The sequence below is a fragment of the Lolium rigidum genome, chromosome 7 (genome assembly GCF_022539505.1).
Source record: "Lolium rigidum isolate FL_2022 chromosome 7, APGP_CSIRO_Lrig_0.1, whole genome shotgun sequence".
NCBI lineage: Eukaryota > Viridiplantae > Streptophyta > Magnoliopsida > Poales > Poaceae > Lolium > Lolium rigidum.
Genome location: NC_061514.1, coordinates 93377503 through 93400911, shown reverse-complemented (window position 1 = coordinate 93400911; position 23409 = coordinate 93377503). Strand labels below are relative to the sequence as shown.

General features: G+C 44.6%; 2 protein-coding genes across 2 annotated transcripts; one reads left to right on the top strand and one right to left on the bottom strand.

The window, feature by feature from the left end:
• Positions 1-15393: 15393 nt before the first annotated feature.
• LOC124674728 (RHOMBOID-like protein 2) lies at positions 15394-17282 on the bottom strand. The gene is made up of 5 exons (XM_047210774.1): positions 16742-17282; positions 16477-16640; positions 16173-16336; positions 15835-16076; positions 15394-15729 (listed from the first exon to the last, which is right to left on the bottom strand). The coding sequence occupies exons 1-5, from the start codon at positions 17077-17079 to the stop codon at positions 15618-15620; spliced, it is 1020 nt and encodes a 339-aa protein (XP_047066730.1). The 5' UTR covers positions 17080-17282; the 3' UTR covers positions 15394-15617.
• A 4530-nt stretch (positions 17283-21812) lies between these two features.
• On the top strand, positions 21813-23243 carry LOC124671686. Its single transcript, XM_047208030.1, has one exon. The coding sequence runs from the start codon at positions 21813-21815 to the stop codon at positions 23241-23243; it is 1431 nt and encodes a 476-aa protein (XP_047063986.1).
• The last annotated feature ends 166 nt before the right edge of the window (positions 23244-23409 follow it).

Below are 23409 nucleotides of genomic sequence, written 5' to 3'. Positions count from 1 at the left end.
CACTCCCGAAGTTCTTGTTTAATGTTTTTTGCCATATATATGATGATTTTCTTGTGTCTCCAAGGTTTTATATTTCCATGTAGTTGCCATTGTCCTTTTTTTTCCTAACTACCTATTTATGCCGCAATTACTGCCAGGTTTCCTGTTCACTGTCACCATATATATACATCCATTATACTTTGTGTTTTCCAAGGATTTTTATTCCATGTTTATGCCATTGTCCTTATTTTCCTAACTACCTATTTTATGCCTCAATTACTGCCAGATTTCCTGTTCACTGTCACCATATATATACATCCATTATACTTTGTGTTTATTCCATGTATATGCCATTGTTCTTTTTTGTTTTTTCTAACTACCTAATTATGATGTACTACTGTCGGGGTTTCTTTTTGTTCAGTGTCACCAAATATATATGCATTTTTATTTCTGGTTTCGTAGTTTTACTTCCATGTAGATGGCACTATCCTTTTGTGTTTTTGTAGCTACCTACTACTGCTGGTTTCATGCTTTTTCGCTATTCTTATTTTTCCACAGGGTTCCAGTATAGACAGGAATAGGGCCTCTCCAGCCTCAGTAATTAAGCTTTATGAAAGCTTGACTCCTGAAAAGCGTGAAGCGATAGTAGAAATGGGGCAAGGCAGTTTACTGGACATTAAGTGCGAGCAGCTGCACAACCCAGTGATCAATTGGTTTGTTCAGTGTTATCAGCCCGCAAGAAGAGCTTTTGTTATCCCTTGTCGCGGTGTGATCCCATTGACGTGACGAGTCCGTCCGTATAATGACGGGTCTTCCTCAAGGGCAGTTGGATGTCAAATATTACGCTGATTACACGTTAGAGGCTGAAATTTCTGCAAGGCTTTTCCCTGGACTAAGCAGTAGGCCAAGGGTTTCAGAACTTGCAAGGCTGGTTGAGCAATACGATGGTGCTGATGAAACATTTAAGGAACTGTGGATGCTTTTCATCATGTCAACAGTGATTGCCCCTACAACAGATACTAAAATGAGCAACAAATGTTATCCCATGCTGGTAGTTACTAATCTGCTTCATTTTCAGACATTTTTTCCCATATCATCCTGTGTGCCCATCTGAATTTATTGTTTCTTTTTCCTCTTTTTTCTGTGGCATGTATCTATTGCTTCCAAATTACAAAGGCCGACATTGCTCGTGCAAATGAGATGAACATCTGCAAGTTTGTTGCTGTTGAACTACATGAGAGTTTGTCCAATGGGAAGTATACAAAGGGTTGCTTGCTGTACTGCATGGTGAGTAAATTTTCCTCATTTTCCATGTTTTTACATGTAACCTTTTCTTCTTTTTTCTCTGCTATATATATAATTTGTTTCAAATTTTGTTGTTGTTTTGTGTGGTAATACCAGTTGCGATATTTTGATGCTCTTGAGACAAATCATTTGGAGCTTGAGATTGAGGACGCTCCATTTGCTATCAACGCATGGTCGAAATTAGCCATCGATGCGGTCGGGGCACTTGATGCGCAGGAGTATGATACAACCACTTTTGGGGCAATGCAGGTATGCATTTTTTTTGTGTGTTTTCACATGTGTTACACACTCTGTGTTTTCTGATTCAACATCTTGTATCTACCATATTTTTTAATATGTGTTTTTTATTGTGAATTTATGAAACAATACAGCTGAAGGATGAGTACAAAGAGGAATTTGCTACAGGGATGGCCCTTTTTGGTGGCCCTGATGGTTTTGATGCTTGGATGAAAATTAATACACACCCCACTTGCACAAAGAAGGTATACTAGCTTTTATGCCCCCATTTTTTTGCTACTGCATATGATCTCTCGTACAGAGGATTTTTTCTTGTAGCAATCCCACAGTTTTTTATGGATAATTAAGGTGGCGCAGTGGCGTATATGGCATTTTTTTAGCTTAACTATGTATGGGTTCATCTTAGCTATTTTTTGTAAATAATCTGGTATCCACTTCTAATCAATTTTGCTAGCCATTTCTAATCAACATGGTAGCCACTTCTAAATAAGGTGGTAGTTGCTTTTTTTGTTGTAAATTACTTGGCCATTAAAGAAGCTAGCATTTTTAGGATCGCAAATTGATTGCACCCTTTTCCATTATGTCCGCCAACAGATCGCAAATCACCGCGAAGTACAAGAGAATGTCAGATTGGACAATGTTTAAATATCAATGGCTACTGGCTAGCATACAAATAATTTCTCACATTCAAACTTGTAATACTTTTTTTGACACATCTACTCAAATATTTTGGTCACTGTCTAGCATTACTGACATGCATCGATCTGCAACATTTGGGACACATCTCTCACTGACCTTATTTATGTGTATTGGCATTCTTGAAAAATGTCAAATCTGCATATGTGTAAACATCTACTTGTGCAGAAGACCACTGCATTAAAAGCATAAGATTAGATCAACCTTGGGCGCAGGAAGTACAAGCAATATCCAAGAAATCTTAGAGCTGATGGAATTTATGCATGTCGTGTTTGTACAGCTAGGTGGAATAGGCTTTTTGTTCGCTAGCTCTGCTCCATCTCTACTTTAATTTATTCGCATTAGCACTCTACTCTGACCGCAGCCATACTCGGCATGCGCTAGCTAAGCGGAGCAGAGCTCAATACTGTTTGACGCTCCAACGCCGAACCCGTGTGAAATCATAGTCCAGCTCAAAATAATCGATTCAACAAACTTCAGGCTGGAAAATACATTATGACAAATAACAAGTGGATGAACGTTACGCTAGAATCATTATAAGCTTTTTAGTTAGATCGACATTTTCTTCTCTGTTACCTGAAGAATACGTCGCAATTTATCTCACATGCTGGTAAACATAGCTGATATGTCATAACTTCATACGCTTTGTCTGAAATTCTTCTCTCTTTATCAATCTCCCTTCAAAGACAACGACATACGACACATCCTACTACCCCGTCTTGTCCCTTCTCTCACCCTGGCAAGACTATCCACCCCGGGACGTCAGGCACCATGACCTGAGCAGCGGCTTCCCTGTCCCGAGGCGCTACAGCGAGTTTCCAAATCCCAAGCATTACCGGCAGCAGCCCCGCCCCAAGCAGCGGGAGCTCCCAGCCCGAGCAGCAGCGCTCCCCTTCTTTTTTCTGGCACAAAATCGACTGTATCTGGTGTGAGGAACATGGATCCGGGCTCTCCATGGCAGAATTGCAGCCAGCAACCTCGATGCCCTCTCCCCAGATCTTCGGCCTCCCCACATCTCGTCCCTGCACTCTATTGTTGATCATCCCCTCTCTGCCAGCCTAGTGTCGGCCTCACCTCCTCATCCTTGCAACCCACCGGTACCACTGCTCACCGGCGGATCTGGAGGCACGAAGGGGAGAGGAGCGCGCCGGGGAAATCCAGAACAAGGCGAGGAAGGGAGTACCTCGGCGGCGCGCTGGAGAAGCCAACAGGCAACCCGATGGGGTCGGTGGTCGGTGGTCGGCGCTCGGTGGGCTAGGTGGGGTTGTTTTTCTGGCGTCTCGCGTGTGGCCGGCGCTGGGAGGGATAGAAAGGAAAGAGAGGAATCGATAGACTGCTAGGTTTGAAACAGTTGACCGTTTTTTGACTAAAGCGGTGGCAGGTCCTGTAATTACTACTGAACAATGAGGGCAAGAAAAGACGGACGAACAAGAAGCCTTATTTTCTTTATTATTAGGTATAGATTTACTGGTAGCTAGGACTAAGTTAAATGGCAGTTTCTACTGTTTTTACTAGCAGCTAGTACTAAATTAAATGGCAGTTAGTAGAAGAGAATTTGGTAGCCACTTCTAAATAATTTGGTAGTTGTGTGTTTTTTGTGAATGTTGTTTTTGGAATTATCTGGTTGTACAATCTTTTGTTTCTGTTGTGTCTAATTGGTTATATCTGTTTCGTTTGTTGCAGCAAAGGATTAAAGCATCCACCTTAATGCAATCTTTTGCATCTGGACTCAATGGTTTGTTGAGTACTCTTGTTCAAGGTTTGACAACTATGAGTGAGTCGATTTGGATACCGAAGTTAGTGATGATGAAGGAACCGATGATGAAGTCGAAGAACATGAAGACATAGAATTATCTTCACATGAAGCAGATCAGGAGGAAGGAAGAGGTTCACCAGCTGCTACTAAAATAGTTGGTCGTAGAATCCGCCATTATGTGAAGGAGGTAGCACCTACAGATAAAGAAGTTCGGGGGAATGAATTTGTTCTTGTATATCCGGATGCAAGCAATAGTCCGGATGCAAGCAATAGTCCGGATGCAAACACTAGTGCTGTCGCATCCCTTGCGACACAAAAGCTGATGAAACAAACGAGTATTATCGCTTTGGCTAATACTAAAGATGCAAGTTATAGCGAATCTCCTCCCTGCCATGCATTCACGAGATAATGATTCCATCACTCGGTGACTTGGATACATCTGATTGCACGAATGAAGCTCGGGTGCGGGCCTGATTCACCATTAGAGTGTACACAGAGAGATGATGAAATGATAAAGGGGAGTGCAGCTGGTCTTGCGACGGTGTTGAGCAAAAGGAAGAAGCATACCATAGGAACCTCGTCTAAAGCAAGTGCTCACACAAAGGACAATAATGCAATTGCAATAGAGCTTACTACACCAATTGGTCGTGCGCTGGACACAATTCATGAGAGGTAAGTAGTTTTGCTAAATTCATGTTTTGATAGCTTTCAGCTTCATAATGCCTATCTGAATTTTAACACATACTTATCTGTTAACAAATACTGCAGAATCTGGCAGCTGAAAATCTCTTTTTGTGTTTGTGTTTTCCTGCAGTGATAAAACTGATTCTGAATGTAATGCCACTGGCCATGAAGTAGAGAAAACAGTGCACGATTCTAGGTGTGAAGTTGCATCCAGCAAATCCTTAAAGAAGAGGTTTGGTGTTTTTAATCATCTTTTTTTGCACACTCGGCCATGAAGCTGTAATTTTACTTTTTGGTGTTTTCCCTCCAGGTGTTTTTACTTTATCCGTATGCGGGAAACGGCTCGAATCCCAAGCATTACACCGTCAAGGAAATCTCCAAGGCTCGCAAGTATTTCGCCGTAAGCAACTCGGAGATACCAACCGAAGGTACAAAAACGTTGATGTTGCTGTTGATGGAGTAGGAAGCAGAGATTCCATTGGTGTTTTTACGCAAGCTTCATCACAAGTGGATGGGAAGTCATTAAGAACAGCCATTGTACTTTCACCCACAATCAAGTACAACAAACTCTCAAAATATGTCCGGAAGTGGTGTCGCCGATGGGAAAACTTTGAGTACTCGCTATTGCTATTTCCCCATCTCGTTGCATCTATGACACCAGAGAACCATTGCTTTAACCAAGTAGCAACGAGAGCAAACAGATTTCATCAAGCGATGGGAAATGCAAGGACACCGCTATTGCAATCTCTTCGACTATTACTGAACAGCAGCAATTGATCCAAAGTGCTGAAGGGAATCTGTGCAAGCCCATTACGGCATTCGCTGATGCTAATAGAACAAGGAAACCATGGGCACTGTCTCCTCAAGTCAAGGCACGCCTAGGCATACCTGGCCTGCAGAGGGGCAGCCCTGCTAGTGTATCTCCAGAAGTTGCAGAAGCTGTTCGGAAATTCTCCGAATCTGTGGTGAAGTCCGGTTTCTTGTCAAGGTTTGCTGCCAACCAGTCAAGCTCAGCAGGAGATGGTTCACGGAAAAGGAAGCATATGAGCGAAGGAACATCATCATCTGGTGCTACTAGAGATAACCGTGTTGGTATGTTCACTCCACCGGGTTTTGATCTTGGGTTCAGCTCACCAGACACTATAGTTAGTGATTCTCAAAAAGAAGAGTTCTCATCGCAAGAATATGCAGTTCCTAAGTCCATACCACCTATTGCTCCATTAGATTGGGCAGGTCCATCAGGTATTTCTTCTTTCTCTCCATTTCTTTTGATCACATGTATTTTGTGCACTGTTTTGTTTTTTGCATCTCAGCATAGTTTTTTGTGCTACTGTCTGTGTCTTTTTTTACATGCCCATGATAATAGTGTACACATGAGATTAAACATGTATATGCACATAATTAAAAATACACTTTTTTCATAATGTATATGCAGCTAGCAGGGATGATTTTGAAGAGTTTCAATTTTCAGAAGAAGTTCAAGCAGTTATCGCAGGAGATGCCGTTCAACTGAGCGAGAAAGGTATGGCAGAACTTGCAAGATATGAGGAATTGTCAAAGACGTTCATTGCGAGGCAAAAAGCATTGCAAATTGCTTCAACACCTTTAGTGTGATTAGGGGCTTCTAATCTGCATAGTGTCACTCCAAAGGTTCATCCATGCAAAGTTAGGGTGAAGAAGTCATCACACTTTATGCAGTCACCATTTGACAGTTCAATAAAAGTTAGTGCTGAGCAGGAAGAAATTTACCAGAAGCTCATGCTCAGTAACAAGCATCAGAGGCCAGTGAAATCACAGATTAGGACGTAAGCCTTTTTTTTTATGTTCTTTTTTCCCAATATAGTGTGTTCTCATTTTCTACCTATCTGTATATCCATGCCTACAAACCAAAATGCAGCACATTTTGGATACTAACTTAAGTTTATTTTTTATTTTTCCTCATAAACATCAGGTACCAAATCATCAAGTACCATGATAGTTTCACGACCACAAATGATTTAGCTAATTCAGTTCATGGAAGAGGTGAACTCTCAAACCACTGTATGGAAGTTGGCATTGAGTATCTTCGGCGCACCAACACTTCGGTCGGGAAGATGATTGTTCCGTACCAAGTATCTGTTTACTTGCTCAATGGGGAGTTCCAGAAGAAAGCACTTGTTTCCATGTTCAAGAGGACTGAGAATCATTCTCTTAGTGTGATGAAGCAAGTGAGTTTGTGTTTTTTTGTATTTACATGTCTACTATCTTTTTTAGCTAGGGGTGGCTAATCCACTTTTTTTTGTGTGTTTCTTGTTTTATGCGAGATCTCATTCCCTGTTTTGGAAGAGGTTCAAAAGGCAAATAAAGAGGGGAATCACTGGTACTGTTTGTCTATGAACTTTCAAGCTGAAAGGTTTGAAGCACTCGATTCCATGCGTTCTCAAGGGGACGAGTCGCTTGTTAGTCATGCAACTCGTCTTATCAATAGTATCAAGGCTTTATGGGAGATACACTACAGCACATCAAAGGTTCAGATCAAGGACTGGGAACTGAAGATCATAGATGTGCCAATACAGGCAAATATGTATGTCATTTTTTCTCTTTACATTTTCTTTTGCTTTTTCAGGACTCCCTCATTGTGTGTTTTTTCTTTTTTGCGCATTGCTTATTTAATAATCTAGTTTTCCCCCTTTTTTTCATGTGAAAGTTTTGATTGTGGTTTCCACACTATCTATAATATCGACAAGTGGGATGGGCAGAAGGTCCCTGCACTTGCAAAAGATGATGTGCTGAAGTTAAGGAGGATTTATCCATATAGATGGTTAACTGCAGATTTCAATGAAGAGAAAGATAGGTGGAGGTACAACCTATTCAACAATGTAATCAGGTAGGATATCTTCTTTTTTTTCTACTTCTGTTAAATGCATTCTATAGGGGCATGAAGGTTCAGAAAATTCTTGTTGATGGCTGCCAGGGTTTAATGTCTAATTGTCAAAAGTTTACTGTTTTGATTGTCAAAAGGTTCAGAAAATTCTTGTTGATGGCTGCCAGGGTTTAAATCTTTACTGTAACACTTATTAAGTTATTTCTTCACAATTACAATGTTGTTTTAACTGTGAAATAAGTCAAGAGGTAACACTCTAAATGCAAAATGTTGCAAAAAAATGAGAAGTACACAATTATAAGATAATTGGTACCTGGCTGCCAAGTTCATTTCGAATGCTTGCCAAATTCTTGTTGATGGCTGCCAGGGTTTAATGTCTAATTGTCAAAAGTTTACTGTTTCGCTGAGTACTGTGTTATCATCGCTGCTAGAATCCCATCGCCTAGCTGCCAGATTCGCAGCGCCTAGCTGCCATATTCGCAAGTCCTAGCTGCCAGATTCTCAGCGCATAGTTTGCGAGCCTCCAAAAAACGTAGCTGCCAGATTCTCAACACCTAGCTCCCAGATTCCTAACGCCTAGCTACCAATATAATTGTGCCTGTAAATTATGACTTCAAATTCTCTAGATATAAAATTGCAATGAATACCATGTTCTTAAAAAATAGAGACAGATGCAACTGAAAATCACTCACAAGAGAGTAGTTGACAGGCAAAAACCATCAGTACCTCCATCGGATAATCAAGAGATAAGGTTAAACAGACAGATAAGATGTTAGGTGGAGTAGGCGGTGCCTATAGGGGCCGATGTAATTTTCCATCGTGGCGCGCCGCACGGGTGTGTTGTTGGCTCCGCCCCTGAGCATGCCGGCAAGATTCTCATGGATGAACCCAGATTTTCCCCCTCCTACTACATCTTATTTTGCTCATTTTTCTGCTGAGATTCCAACGAAGGTTTTTTGCATAACATTCTGTGAGTATCCCTTGTTGCATGGTTTCCAAAAAAATTGGGGACAAAGGATTCATCTCAATTTCAACAGTTGTTGGTATCTACCAATTCGAATCTGGCAGCTACACATTAGTAATTTGGGAGCTATACCGCTAGAATTTGGCAAATATCATAGTACTGGTACCCTAATTAATCAGTGACAATGACAATTCTGTAAATCATGCACTGTAAATTTGGCTACTAGGTGTAATTAACCTGGTAATTAGGTACTAATTCTAGCTAGCACTTTTTTTGTTGATACTATTGCAAAAAAAACTGAGACGTGCATAGCTAATTGCTAAGTTCGTCCTGACTGCCTGCCCAATTATTTATGGCTGCCAGGTTCTAATGCATAGCGGCTAAATGATCATTGACTAGTGATTTATTAGTACCGTGACTGCCAGATTTTCAGCACCTAGCTGCTGGATTCGCATGTCCTAGCTGCCAAATTCCAAAAAATCCTAGCCTCAAAATTTTGCAGAAGTCATAGCTGCCATATTAACAGCACCTAGATACCAGATTTCTGATGTATGGCTGCCAAAATAATTATGCTTGTGAATTGTGACTTCAAAATCTCTACTCCTAATTTTAATACCCTAGATGACGGGACACCTTTTCTCACATGCATGCACAACAGGTTAAGCAGAAAAGTAGTCAGGTGCATGAGTGCGGTGGTGTGGGATGCATGCAATGTAGTCCGGGCCCATCATAACACTTCACGAGCATGGAAACGTCAAGCTGGGAAACCGCCGCACGGGAGGGGTGCGCGTGCAGCGCCGCCGCGTAGTCCCATCGCCTTTGTCTAGATTTTCCCTTTTAAATATAGGGGTCGCGGGGTTAGCTACTGCTGCATGCAAACTCGCATAACCACAGTTTGAGGCAACTGCATAACCACAGTAGCTAGTGTGCGGCGCTGCTAGGTGCAATCTGGTAGCCAAGCCTAATTAAATTGGACATTCATGACTTCCAAAGTAGGATGCATAACCACAGTTTGAAGCAACTGGAATTTTCAAAGTCCATGAACACGGCACTGCCTAACACTACCATTTTTGGTACCAGCAGATATCTTATGTAATAAATAGACATAAATAGATATTAGTTCTCATTATTTTTGCCTAAAACAACTTGATAGGAATGGAGTCAAATAACATTACAGTAACTGGAATATGTCCCATAATTGAAGATCATTTTACATTCAAGAACAAATCATCAGTACTTCTTAATTCTCATCTGCGAGCTCTCCTCTCTGTGTACATGTCCTGAAATCATGTTGTGTGGAACCACACTGTTTGCAAACACGTATTTCTTTTCTCCCTATATCCAAGTGGTTTTTGGAAAGCTTTCTTGCGTTTCCTACCCTTAGTGTTTGATACACGAGGATCTCGTATGTTGTTTGCTTGTGATGTTTCTGAAGGTTCTGCATCTGTGAATCCCCCATTGTGAGCTGTGGCAGTACTGTTATTCGCCGCAGATGTTGAGGAACCTGTTGATTTTCTTTTCTGGCATGGGGGCTTGCGTGCTCGGGGTCCAGTGCTTGGTACCTGTGGAGGGACTTGTTGTGTAGGACAATTTGCTCGGGCTGTTTGGGTAGATGGATTTTCTGCAGGATCTGTAGCACTTGATGTAGCTACTTTTTTAGCTCTCTTTCTCGTTTCTCTTTTAGTGCTGCCAAGTCTTTTTTCATAGCTTTCATGTGCATGCGAACTATTTTCCGGCCATCTTCTGTTTCATTCCCACACATTGCAAGACCTTTGAACTCGTTGCAATTTACCGAAAGCCACATTTTCTTTCTTGATTCTTCTGGCATAACAGCTGGTTGTCCAGGAAGCTCTTCAACTAGATTTTCTTGTGCACTCCATGTCCATCTGCGGAGGACATATTTCAGTGGGAACTCACAGACTCCTAGCTGCACCATTGCCTGCAATTTTATGTCAAATTAGACATTTTTTCATCTTTTTTTCACCATTGAATTGAACACAAAGTATATCATGTTAAACGTTATCAAAGTACAGACTAAATGTATCAACGATTATGTTTTTTTACCTTGAGAATGTGACAACAGACTATGCCATCCCTTTCAAACTTGCAGCATGTGCATCTGTAATTCTCATTGGGAGGATCAGCATAGACTTCATAGGCTCTGTTGTGGTACTTGTGGAACAAATTTTGTTATGCAGATAAACCTCATATCTGTTTTCACCTATCGGTTTTATGTTATATGACATGCTTGGACTGCATTTCAAACTGAAATCTATGATAGATGTTTTTGGTGTACGAGTTTTCCACTGTCTGCTCTATTGGGTGCCAACACCACTTTTTAGCCGTTAGGAGGGATGAATCTGATTCTTCCTTGTTCTCTGCTTTCATAATTTTTGCTTGGATATCTTCGTACTGCTGAACGAACTCAATCACCGAGTTTGTGGAAGTTATGTACTTTTTCAGAACTGCATTGAAGCCTTCACTACGCTGAGTTGTCTGTAGGAAAGGATAGAACTTGTGCATAAAGTATGCGGGGACCCAGATTGCTTCTTTTTATACTGAGCTGCAATTTTCTCATGCCCTTGGATATTAAATTTGTTTATCATTAAGGTCCATCTTGTCTCAAACTCTTCCGGTGTTAAGCTACGGTTGATGCAATCATTCATCTCTTCCCGGAGCCTCGGTATCTTTGCAACAAACGGGCCAACCTCTTCTGTTGCTTTGTCTACAATATGCCATCTACAGTTTCGATGCGTTGTGTTTGGGAAGACCTTTTCCATTGCAGCACGCATAGAACCATCCTGGTCTGTTATCATGTTTGTTGGGGCAACTCCATCCATTGCAATCAGGAACGACTCGAAAAGCCATATGTAGCTCTCGCTAAGCTCATTCTTTAGGAAACCGCAACCTAGTTGAATCGACTGACCATGATTGTTTATTCCAATGAATGGTGCGAAAGGCATTTTGTATTTGTTTGTCATGTATGTTGCGTCGAAAGATACACAGTCATTGAAGGACTTGTATGCTTTTCTTGCAGCACTATCTACCCAAAACAAGTATTGGACACGGTCCTCATCATCCAGTTTGTATCGGTAGTAGAAATCCTTGTCTCGCAACTTCGTGGCCTCAAAGTATGCCATGGTATCCTGCATATCAGTATACTTGTTTTTTGCTCGTAGTGTTGATCTGAAATTTGCCAATTCTTTCGGGGTATATGGCACACCTTCAACTGACTCGTACAGCGTAGCCATCACTTGCATCATTCTGCTTGTTTCCATGTTAACCGAGTGTAGGATTCTAATGAAGTCTTGGTCTTCTTGTGGTATATCCTTGTGTGAGCGTAAGAAACCAGTCAAGGACCACTTTAACAGAAGGGGGTGATTGTGTTCATCACGAATTCTGTCACTAACCAGCTTCCATTCCTGACCTTTAAAGCCATTCTAGCTGGACAGTCAGTCCTAACGTTGCTGTTCTTCATTCTTTCTGGCACAACTGGGTTAGGTTTTTGGGTATCCTCTTTTGTTTTTGCTTGGTGACCAGATTTGTGACAAACCATAGCTGCTCTTATTAGCTCACCAGTAACCTCAGATTTTTTTCTGTAATTGTACCTTATTCCAAAACCCCTCCTGCGTGCAAATGCCAAGTAGTGCCGCTGGGCATCTTCAAGTGTATCGAATCTCATGCTTGCAGTTGGCGCATGCGGGGTCGACACTACTTCTGGATTTGCTTCATTGCCAATGTTCTGTCCACGTGGAGGAGTGTGCTGACCACTGGATTCCGGAAGTGTAATCTCAGTGTATGCTGCCTCAGATGACAGAGCTATGGAGCTGCCCCCTTCATTGTGTGTTCCTGCAGAAAACAAATGTATTTTTTTAGTAATGAGTTACTGCCAGTATGTGGATGTACATAAAACAAGTGATTAGGCCAGGGAGCAATAATGTGGTAGTTCTTGTCTTCTTTTTGCAATTATAGGTGGAAGTTGTGTCTGTGGAAATCTATATGGTTGTTTTTCCTTTTTTGTCTACCAAATTATTGTGGAATCAAGTAGTCTGGTATTTGCTCATAATTAACATGGATACTGTTTGGTAGTTTATCTGGCAACTAACCTGGTAGTTATTTTTGGCCACTAACCTGGTAGTTTTATCTGGCAACTAACCTGGTAGTTTATCTGGCAGGTTATATGTGTTATTTTTTGCTCTGTTCATACTGACCTGTCTTACTAGATCCTGCATGATCTGATAAAGTAACTGCTGGTACTTCCATTTGCATATTCATGTTCATCTCCTTTTCTGCAACCTGCATCAAAGTTTGTTCAAAGTAGTCAGTTGATCTGATCCTTCCATGTTTACCTTGTCATGGTAATACAGGAAGAAGATCTGATCCTTTTTTTCCAATGTTGATCAAATGAAGGTGCAGAAAAAGAAGATCTGATCCCTTTTTCAAAGTTGATCAAAAGTAAGGTGCAGAAAAGCATGCAAGATTAATGCGGAGAACCAATATCTTGGCTTGTCAAGTTTCTACCAGATTTTTATTTTGATGAGCCCTTATGTTGGTTCTACCAGATTTCTTATTTGTTGGGATTTGCTACGTTTTTGAAGGATTTGCCCAAGGATCAACACACACATATACACATTGGAGAAGAACACACAGAGACTTTTTCTGGCACCGCACCTTCGTGCCTTTTTTCTCTTATTCAACTCAATGAACTCAGCTGGTTACAATGCCTATAAATAGTGCTACGTACATACACTCAGCCCACGAATGCTTATCTCCACTAGCCAGAAGATAGGAACAAGCAACCACGTCGGCCACACCATTCGGCCACTCTCCTCGCAACTGAAGACGTGCTCTATCTCTCTGCACAACGGGTGATTACCAAGTCCACTACTAATCCTATCTCTAAGAGCTAGCTCAATCGATTCATGCATGTACGTGTAACTCTCCTCCTACTCACTAGGCATGCAACTAACTAACTAACAGCGTCCAGACTTGGTGCCATACATGCACAACACCAAGCTAATCTATGATGACACGACTAAGCATTACCTTGTACACCTGAACACATCTCTACAGTGCACACGGCCGCAGCTTTCCGCCTAGACATCTCGATAACATGAACAACTCAAATAAATAAACACGATGAACTACAAATTAACAAGATTAGTTCTAACAATCACCTCCCTAATATTGTTGTTACTTATTCCTCTCTTGAAGCCATGGCTGTCGATGTCGTCAGTGCAACACGTAGATGGCCGCCATTGCCAACTTCTCACACCGATTTGTCACCATCTCTGTTGGCCTCGGCGAGAGACACACCTCCTACTCCTTCACCGCGAGCATGCCATCATGACACACTCGCTGCCGCATGTTCGCCGCCGGTGCCGCACCTCGCCGGTGGCTCGCCTCCATGTTCGCCACCGGTGACGCAGCTCGCCGGTGACTCGTCTTCATGTTATCGTCGATGCCGCACCTTGTCGACGACTCGGACATGAACGGCGAACTCATCATGGCGATGGCCTCTGCGTCATGGCCATCAACTCCTTGCTGTCGGCGACGTGACTTACCGGGCAGCACATCTTCCTCCTTCGCTCGTGACGCAGCTTGACGGCGATGAAGACACGAACCTCGCAGCTGGCTCTGATACCAAATGAAGGATTTGCCCAAGGATCAACACACACATATACACATTGGAGAAGAACACACAGAGACTTTTTCTGGCACCGCACCTTCGTGCCTTTTTTCTCTTATTCAACTCAATGAACTCAGCTGGTTACAATGCCTATAAATAGTGCTACGTACATACACTCAGCCCACGAATGCTTATCTCCACTAGCCAGAAGATAGGAACAAGCAACCACGTCGGCCACACCATTCGGCCACTCTCCTCGCAACTGAAGACGTGCTCTATCTCTCTGCACAACGGGTGATTACCAAGTCCACTACTAATCCTATCTCTAAGAGCTAGCTCAATCGATTCATGCATGTACGTGTAACTCTCCTCCTACTCACTAGGCATGCAACTAACTAACTAACAGCGTCCAGACTTGGTGCCATACATGCACAACACCAAGCTAATCTATGATGACACGACTAAGCATTACCTTGTACACCTGAACACATCTCTACAGTGCACACGGCCGCAGCTTTCCGCCTAGACATCTCGATAACATGAACAACTCAAATAAATAAACACGATGAACTACAAATTAACAAGATTAGTTCTAACAGTTTTCCCCATCTATTTTGCTTGTTCATAGATACAGAATCCCAGAAGTATCTACTGTGTTTACAGATACTGATGGGAAAAAATCTACTGTGTTCAACCTACTGTGTTCTTATGGATCAACCTACTGTGTACAATCCCAGAAGTATATTTCTTCAGTAACAAGTTATTTCTTATGGATCAACCTACTGTGTTCTTCTCTACAAGATGAGTTTTTCTAGCCGATTTTTGAGGTGTGAGACAAGGGAGGTGAGACGGACTACTTTTTCCCTGTGAAAGGTGCTCATACCTGTATTGGAATCTTCGAATTTTAGTTCTTCTAGATGTAGGAGGTCTTCAGTTTCTCTGCCATGGTTTTCCCCTTCTTCAGATCCTGTTCGTCGTTCTCTCCTCAAGATCTAGTTCTGTTTTCAGGCTGATTTGTCTTGAGGAAGAAGGAGATCGTCAGGGGTAGGGACCACCTGGCTAATTAATGGGGTGGGGCTGGCAGGAGAGCTGTCGGGAGGGAGGCATTTTTCCCGCTTGCTACGCGCGCTCTCGTCACGTGGGTGGGGCCCAATCGATTTGTCTTGAGCGAGAAGAAAACGTCGTGGGTGGGATGTGCTGCGCCAGCCAGCTAACGTGGGTGGGCCCGAAACCGTCGCACGGGCAGGGCAGATGTGCGGCGCCGCCGCGTAGTCAAGTCCATCAAAGAATAAACGTTTGCCACAAATAAAGCAGAGTGTGCACAGAGCTTTAACTTGTACAATCGGAGTTAATATATTCAACGCCTCTTGGAACAAAGAATGCAGATGGGGGCAAAGCTTAAAATTCTATACAGCCAAAAGTACAAACTCAAGCAATTATCTTGATGGCCAGCATGTTCTCTCCACAGCTGTGGGAGGCTGGCAGGGCCATTCATCTCTTCCTTTTAGTTGTCACACTTCCAGCTCGATGTAGGAACGCAGCTAAGGTAGTGGCACCAGCTGCAATGGTCGTTGCCGTTCACTCCCCGGAACACCATCAGCAATCCAACAGCAAACCTGTGTAACATGCATTGGCTTCAGATTAGTTACCAGACAAAGCGAGCACTGCCTTCGTTAGAATTTGAATAAGGTGGTACAATATTATCTTGTGAAAATGCTTACGCTGCAATCGTTAGGATGACGGCGAGAACAAGGAGAACGATCTGACAAGCGGTGTACTTTGACTTGGTTTTGGCGCCGAAGGGTTGCGCCGACCATCCGAACCGGGGCTGAATGAGCAGCACGAACCCCAGGAGGAAGCCGGTGATGAAACCCCCGATGTGCGCGAAGTTGTCGACGTGGGGGAGTATCCCTATCGCGAGGTTGATGGCGGCGATGATGAGCAGGTTCGCCATGGCCGCAATCTGCCACGGTGCGTTCGGCGTCAGGACATTGCATGTTAAGGTGAATCATTACTGAAGCAAGTACTTCAGGAGAGCAAGAGGGGTATGGGACGGTACCCTGTTGGAGTAGATGGTCCAGTTGGTGATGAGCTCTGACAGCATCGCTCCGAGGAGCCCGAAGAGCGCGCCGGAGGCGCCTACGGAGACGCCATTCCTGATGAAAAGAACCGATAGGACGCTTCCGCCGACGCCCGAGATGAGGTAGACCAGACCGACCTTCCCTGCAGGACAAGAGGAAGGCGGCAGAACCGAGTCAAAAACAAAACAAAAGAGCGTGCGCGTGCGCACGCCATGCGTGACCTTGTCGCTCTAGACGGAGTCGTCGGTGACGGTGAGGTTGACGTGTGGTTTGGGTGCTTACAGAATCCAAACTGCTGCTCGAGGCGGACGCCGACGAAGATGAGGCTGATCATGTTGGCGCCGAGGTGGATGAGGCCGGCGTGCAGCCAGGTGCTCGTCTCCAGCCGCCACGCCTGGTTCCCGTGCACCACCTTGTACCGGTCAAGCCCGCCGTACTTCTCCAGCCTGTATGCAGCACCATGATTCCGCCGCCGGTTTAAAGGTTACAAACCATAGGAATTATAAGAGAATCGAACAATCGGCAGCCGGAAATCTGTCGCGCTTACGTGGCGGAGGAGGGGCCGACGAGGGGGTTCTCCTTGAGCGGCTGAAAGGAGAAGCGGCGGAGGACGCTGCGGCCGATGCAGTCGGCGCCGTTGCGCGGGCAGTCGTTGTAGTACATCACCACGATGAACATGGCCACGTTCGCCAGCACCACCAGCGGCACCAGCCACGTGTGGTGCCGCCGCTCGTGCTGCTCCGCGTGGTCGTAGTAGAACGGCGACACCGGCGCGTGCTGCCCCTCGACGTTGCTCGAGTTGTACCTCCCCGGCGGCGGCTTGATCCCCGTCGTCGGCGCCGCCGCCCTTGCCTGGCCGCCTCCCTCCACGTCGGCGTTCGACATGGTCTCCGGTGACCAACGGTGGTGGCCTGCTCGGTCGTGCGTTGGTTGGATTCCTGAGGAGGAAATGGACGTGGAGACGACGACCAGAGAGACCTGGTGGTGTTGAGCCTGTCCTGTCCTCTATGGAGGTTTAAATTCTGAGGGCTTCTGATTTACGTGTTTCTTGGTTTAACGTTTCTTTAAATATATATTTGAGCGCCTATTATTGTTCTCTGGTTGTTGGGTGGAAGGGACTAGGAGTTGGCGGGAAGTTCTTTATGCAAGATTGGAAGCTTTGTGGGTTCAGGGAGTTGATCAGTTGATGGGGCGCAATTAGAAGTTGACCCGCTGGCTCACTTGATGGTACGGTCTAGCTGTATTTAGGGGGTACTCTGGCCTGTTCAATTACCTTAAACTGGGTCACTAAAAGTGAAATACTTTTACGAAGGCATTAACCAAAAGTTTCTTTACGATCAACCTACTGGAAGCTTGCTAGTGATGGTGATGTCTTCTTACAGTATTATCCAATGTGCACGGTAGGACTACGGCCTTAGCTTTGGGGTATTCTGGCCGGTTCTTCATCTTAGCTTAAAGCTTTAAACAGATGGGTCAATAAAGGTGAAATACTTTTAGGAAGGGATCAACTGACCCATTCTTTAGAATCAACCAGCTGAAATCTTACTAGTGATAGTGATGTCCTCGTAAAATTTTCCACGAGAAAGGGTTGTCATTTTCATACAGAAAACGGGTTTCTCATTGATATTTTGTATAGGATGTTCAATCTCTTTCATCTTGATGATTTTTAACGCGTTTTCTTGGATCGTAGTAACTAGCTCAATATACATTTCAGTGCTAGTTGGTCTCAGCTTATTTCAGAAATGGTTTCAGGCATGCTTAATTTAGGCTTTCGTGCTAGCTTAACTCTGTCAGCTTTAAATTGTCAACCAAAAAGAAAAGAAAACTCTGTCAGGTTTAGCTCAAGTTGGAGTAGTTTCCACACCTTACGTGCGTGTGCACACAATGCTCTTTGCTTGATTACTACTGCAGTAATACTTTTCTGGCTATCGTTGTTTACATCGTCACGCCTGAAAGATATGGATGGCCATTGGCCAGTGCGATGTGAGGGCCGAGTTAGTTCAACATTCCTATTACAAGGAAGCACTCCACGCGTTTCTGCCATACTTCCAGTTCGTTGCTTGTGAACCGCGTCCTCTTGTTAGAGCATGTCTAACAGGTCTCTTACTTTTCTGCCCCGTATAACGCTCGAATTTCGCCCCGTATAAAAAAAAAAGGTCGATCAGACACCGCTCCGTCTAGCAGAATCCGTATTTGACCCCGTATATTTGTAAATTTAAAACCCCGGGAAACTTTCATTCATAGTTCGTCGATCATACATAGAAATCGACGTACCTACATACATACAAAATGCGCGATCGGCTCGCGACTTCTAGTCGGAGAGGTAGACGATGGTCGCCGCCGCGCCTGCGCCTCCCGCGCCTCCGCCTCTCGCACGGCGGCGATGGCCGCCGCCCTTTCTTCCTCCTCCGCCGCGTCCTTCTCGGCGGCGTCCTTGAGGAGTCTTCAATCGCCTTCAAGAAGGCGGGGTCCTCGTCTTCCTCCTCCTCCCCGGCGAGCGGGGCACCTCCGCCGCTGGTGCTCCCGATGGTCGCCCTCCACGCCTCGCTCACCCGGCGTTGGCGCTCCCACTCGGCGAGCCACGCCGAGAACTTGGGCCCGCTCATCGGCTTGAGCGGCGGGTCCTCGTGGTACCAGCGTCCGCCCCGCGCGAAGTCGACGAGCTTGTCCGGGACGTACGCGGCGCCGTCGTACTTGCGGGCCGCGCGGCGGCTGCCGGCGGCGGATCTTTGCGAAAAGCCGCCACGCTTCCTCCACGGTGTCCGGCGAGCGGGATCGCTTCGATCCGCTCGCCGGCGAGGCGCTACTGCGGCGGCGGCAGTCCATGCGGGTGGCGGCGGGTGGAATGCGGCGCGGGGAGCGGCTAATTGCTCGCCGGAGCAGGAGGAGGAGGCGGCGGCGCACGGCGGAGCTAGGGTTGCGAGTGAGGGTTAACCCCTCACTCGCACCTGCGCCCACTATAAGTACGGGGCGACGGGGCCGATTTCCTGGGCCCCGTATTCCACCGAAACGGGCCGGCCCGAATACGGGGCCTGCTAGACGCCCAAACTCGCGCCGGCCCCGTATCCCGCCAGAATTTTACGGGGTGAGCGGGTTATACGGGGCCTGTTAGACATGCTCTTATATGTGGTTAAGCTTTGAGAGATTGCCAATTTTTGGAGGGATTGAGTCCGATGTTGATGCACGCCCAATAAACTGGGTCCTTGTTTTGACAAGCTTTCTTGTTCCTTCAACATTGAGCAAAACTCTTCGTTCAAACTACCCATTTTGCGAATTAGAGGTGTCAATCAGTTCTGTTTCTGCCGCACTGTCATCGCTGCCAGATGTCGATTGTTTGCATTAGGCCGTTGCTTGATTACAGTATAATGGTTGGTTGAAAAGAGACTCGATATAGAAATTGCAGCATAATGGGATCCCACTCATCGTCTTCTCATTAAGACGACTGCAAAAGCGTCTTTCGGTCTTTCTACATTCTAGCTGGCTTTACATTTAAGGGAAAATACTATTTTGTAAACCGAACTGTAGTGTTGACTTGATCCTACTTGAATCCTGAACTATGAAATCGTGCATGAAACATAGATGATCATATATACGATGTTGTTCATTTTATCATAGCATTCTCCAACTTGTGAATTATTTCAGATTTTCTAGAACCAGGGAACATAAAAACCACTCTGCAACCTTGAACAAATTAATTACCTTGTTTCTAAATCTTTTGAAATTTTAAAGAATGTTCCTGGTTCGAAACCGTTAAAAAAATTAACCAAATTTATGACCTTACCTTCTGTACAAAATTTTACAGAATCTTGCCATGCTTAAATTTGGGGAGTAGACAAGATGAATATATTTATCTCTTGTTATTTTTTCATGTGACACAAGCGGCCATGCTTTTTGATGAATTTTGCACATTATAAATTTACAAAATTCCCCAAAGTTATGTATCCCTTAAAGTTATCGTAGACATATAATTGCAATCGAAAGTTACCAGTTTTAGAAAATATTAAGTTTAATATGGACGGGATCATAATCCAGGGCCGAAATTGGACTCGGCTAAACAATTCATGGTTTATACCACAATTTTCTGTATAGTTTAATCCAACAGTCAGTGTATAGAAGAGAACCCTGAACGGTAATGCTGATAGACGGTGCACAGCCCAAGTTCAGCATGGATGTCAGAGTGGCGGCTCTGGTTTCCCGTATCCGTCTGTGTTGTGTTGAGGTGTTAGAGTGTTGTATTTGATTGCTCAAGCGACTTGGTCATCGACTCATCTGGGTGCATGGCCTTGGAGCCGGTGTGGATGTTAGACTGGCGGCTCCGGCTGTTTGACTCCGCCACATCATTTTAAATCGGGTGCACTCAGGGTGAGCAAATAAAAATCAATTTCAGGTGGTGCATATGTGGTAAAGAAAGGTATTTTGTAGAGAATTTTTTATCTAGGGGGCGTCTATGCACCTTTATAGCTGGTCATCGACTTTGATCCGCCACGGCCCACGGGGTGTTTGGCCTTGGTTGCAGTGGCAACTTGGTCATCGGCTAGTGTAGGGGCGGCACGCGTGGTGTGTTATCTGTTGCATGATTTTCGACCAGCTTTTCATATAAACTGTCAATCTCTTTTTCAACATAATCTATCAAATGCATTGTTTAGATTTGAAAACAATAATCCTACACACACAGATGATTTCTTACATATAGATATAGTTTGTAACAAACAATCATTTTTGAAAGCGTTTTTTCTGTATCGTTACTCAAAGGTAGAGATAAATTTACGGAAATCCACTTTTGATCTTAGGAGCATATGCTCCTTCTACCTGAGAAAAAAAAAATTAAATGTCAAAACAATCTGAACAAAAATTAGGCGCGTATATGTTGATATTATATGCGCGCATGTCATGGTTGAGGAAAAATAATATTTTTTATGTCTTGTGTAAAAATGATAAAGAAACATTTGTGAAAAGCTTTTTTAAGCACCAATTTTTTTTTGTTTTTTGCACAAGACTCATAAAATGTAGGTTTTCCGTGAAACGACTTCAAGAGCACGGATTATGTCGAAATGTACATGCTAATTTTTTTGTTTAAAATTCTTTGACATTTTATACTACTCCGTATGTTTAAAAGTAATTTCAAAAACCGGGGAGCATATGGCCTTGTCCGTTTGTTTAGCCGCTCTAGATAGACGGAATCGTTCTTTTTCTTGCATCGTGTTTTTTTTTTCGAAATCCCATCGAGAATTTGAATGTCTACCCTAACTCCGCCCACCCTCCACCTCACGCCGCCCACCCTCTCTACCCACCCCCTGGTGGCGGCGACAGCCACACCCGTCGCCTGTTTGATCAAGGAATCTCAAGTTCGTTGTGGAGTTGGATTCGAAGAACAGGAGGGGTGCCAGCCAATTTCGTTCTGTAGTCGTATTGGAAGAAGAAGGGATCGATTCCGCCTGCACCGGCTTGAATAAGAATAGGAAGCCTTCTCCGTCTCCCTCTACTACCAATACGATTAGGGCCGGTGCCTATAATAGGCTCAGCCGCGAAGATTGTACCACGGAAGGAGCATCGTTGGTTGCTTTTTTTTTTTTTGTTATCGACGCACTTCTTTTTTTTGAGATCGGAATCGGATCACCATGAAGCTCAATAGGGTTCGCCGCCGCCGCCGTGATCTGCAGAAAGTTGCTAGCGATGAAGACAGACTAAGCAAGCTGCCAAATGACGTGTTGCTCAACATCCTGGAGAGGTTGGATACACTTGATGCTATAAGGACCTGCATCCTCTCCAAGCGAATGCAGAACCTGCTCCCTATGCTCTCACGGATCGTCATTCTTTTCAGCCCACGTGATTTATTTCGAATGAATGGTGTTGTGGCCGATGTGACCAACAAGATGCTGCGGACGAGGTCACCACAGATCACCATTTGCAAGCTGAAGGTCAGATTCATATTGAGGCTTGATGACTGCCTGTCCATTGGCAAATCTGTTGCCCTGGCCATGGCAACCCAGAAACTGGACGCGGCTGAGTTTGAAATCTCAAATCAGAGATGGTATTGCACACAAGGTGACCTCCGCTACTTTGCAAGGCAGTTCACCAATTTCGTTGGTCATTGTCCAGATGCATTCGCCGGTCTCACACGGCTACACCTGCAGAAAATGAGTTTTCGTGAACCAGACATGGCCAACATCCTCAGCTCTTGCAAGCGGTTGGAGTCGCTGCGTCTCTTCCGGTGTGACGCAGGGATCCATTCTGTGCTGAGAGTAGAACACGCTGCACTTGTCGAGCTTGATATCGCCTTTGGCGGATTTACAACAGTGGAGCTCAATTATGTACCAAAGCTCGAAGAGTTGTCCTATGATACTTGGACCTGGGAAGATAATCCGTTGGTTCTTGGTTTTGTCCCTCGGCTGTCAAAGCTAAGCCTCACCAAAGCAAGTACTTCAGACAGGATCCTCGTGCTAAGCGAACTGCTTGCGGGTGCACCCTCCGTAAGGGATATGCACCTGGATTTCCGAAGGCTGAAGATTTGGGTTCGGCCAGAACGCCCGAGACTTGTTGCACCTGTGCTTGGCAAGCTACGGACTGTGAATCTCGAGAATCTTCGTGAAGGCTGGGATATCGCTTGGACGAGCTTCATCCTTGAAGCTGCACCATCCCTAGAGGAGTTGTGTGTCACGGTATCTAGCCACAGGTGTCTAATGGAGCGCACTCTCTCTGAGGAAACAGATGTGAAGTGGGAGGCATCTGCTCGTGATCTGAAACACAAGAATCTGGCCAAGCTAACCATCCATGGCTTTCAGCCCGATGACAACTTCACGGGATATGTCCGGCGCATCATGAAAGCCGCGGTGAACATCAAGGAGGTATCACTGCATGACTGGAAAGTTTGCGAGATGTGTAGTAACAGGAAAGTGCACCCCACGAATTTTCGTCTGTCGATCTATCCACGAACCAGCGAGGAGAAGGACTTTGTGAGGAGGAAGATTTCAGAGGGCTTGAGGATGGCTTCTCCTGCGGTGATTCACTTCCGGCCCTCGTGCTATGTTCCATTTCGGATCGATGAATGAATCATCAGTTCTCACCATTATGTATGGAGTCTTTCAACTTGGTAACTTGAGCATGATGGCCTGAAGGGCGGAGTCAATGAGCATGATGGAGTCCCCGAACATAAGAACTTAGCTAGTGCGTGTCCACTATTATGTTTTTACCTTGAATTGAAGCTTGTGTAGTTTT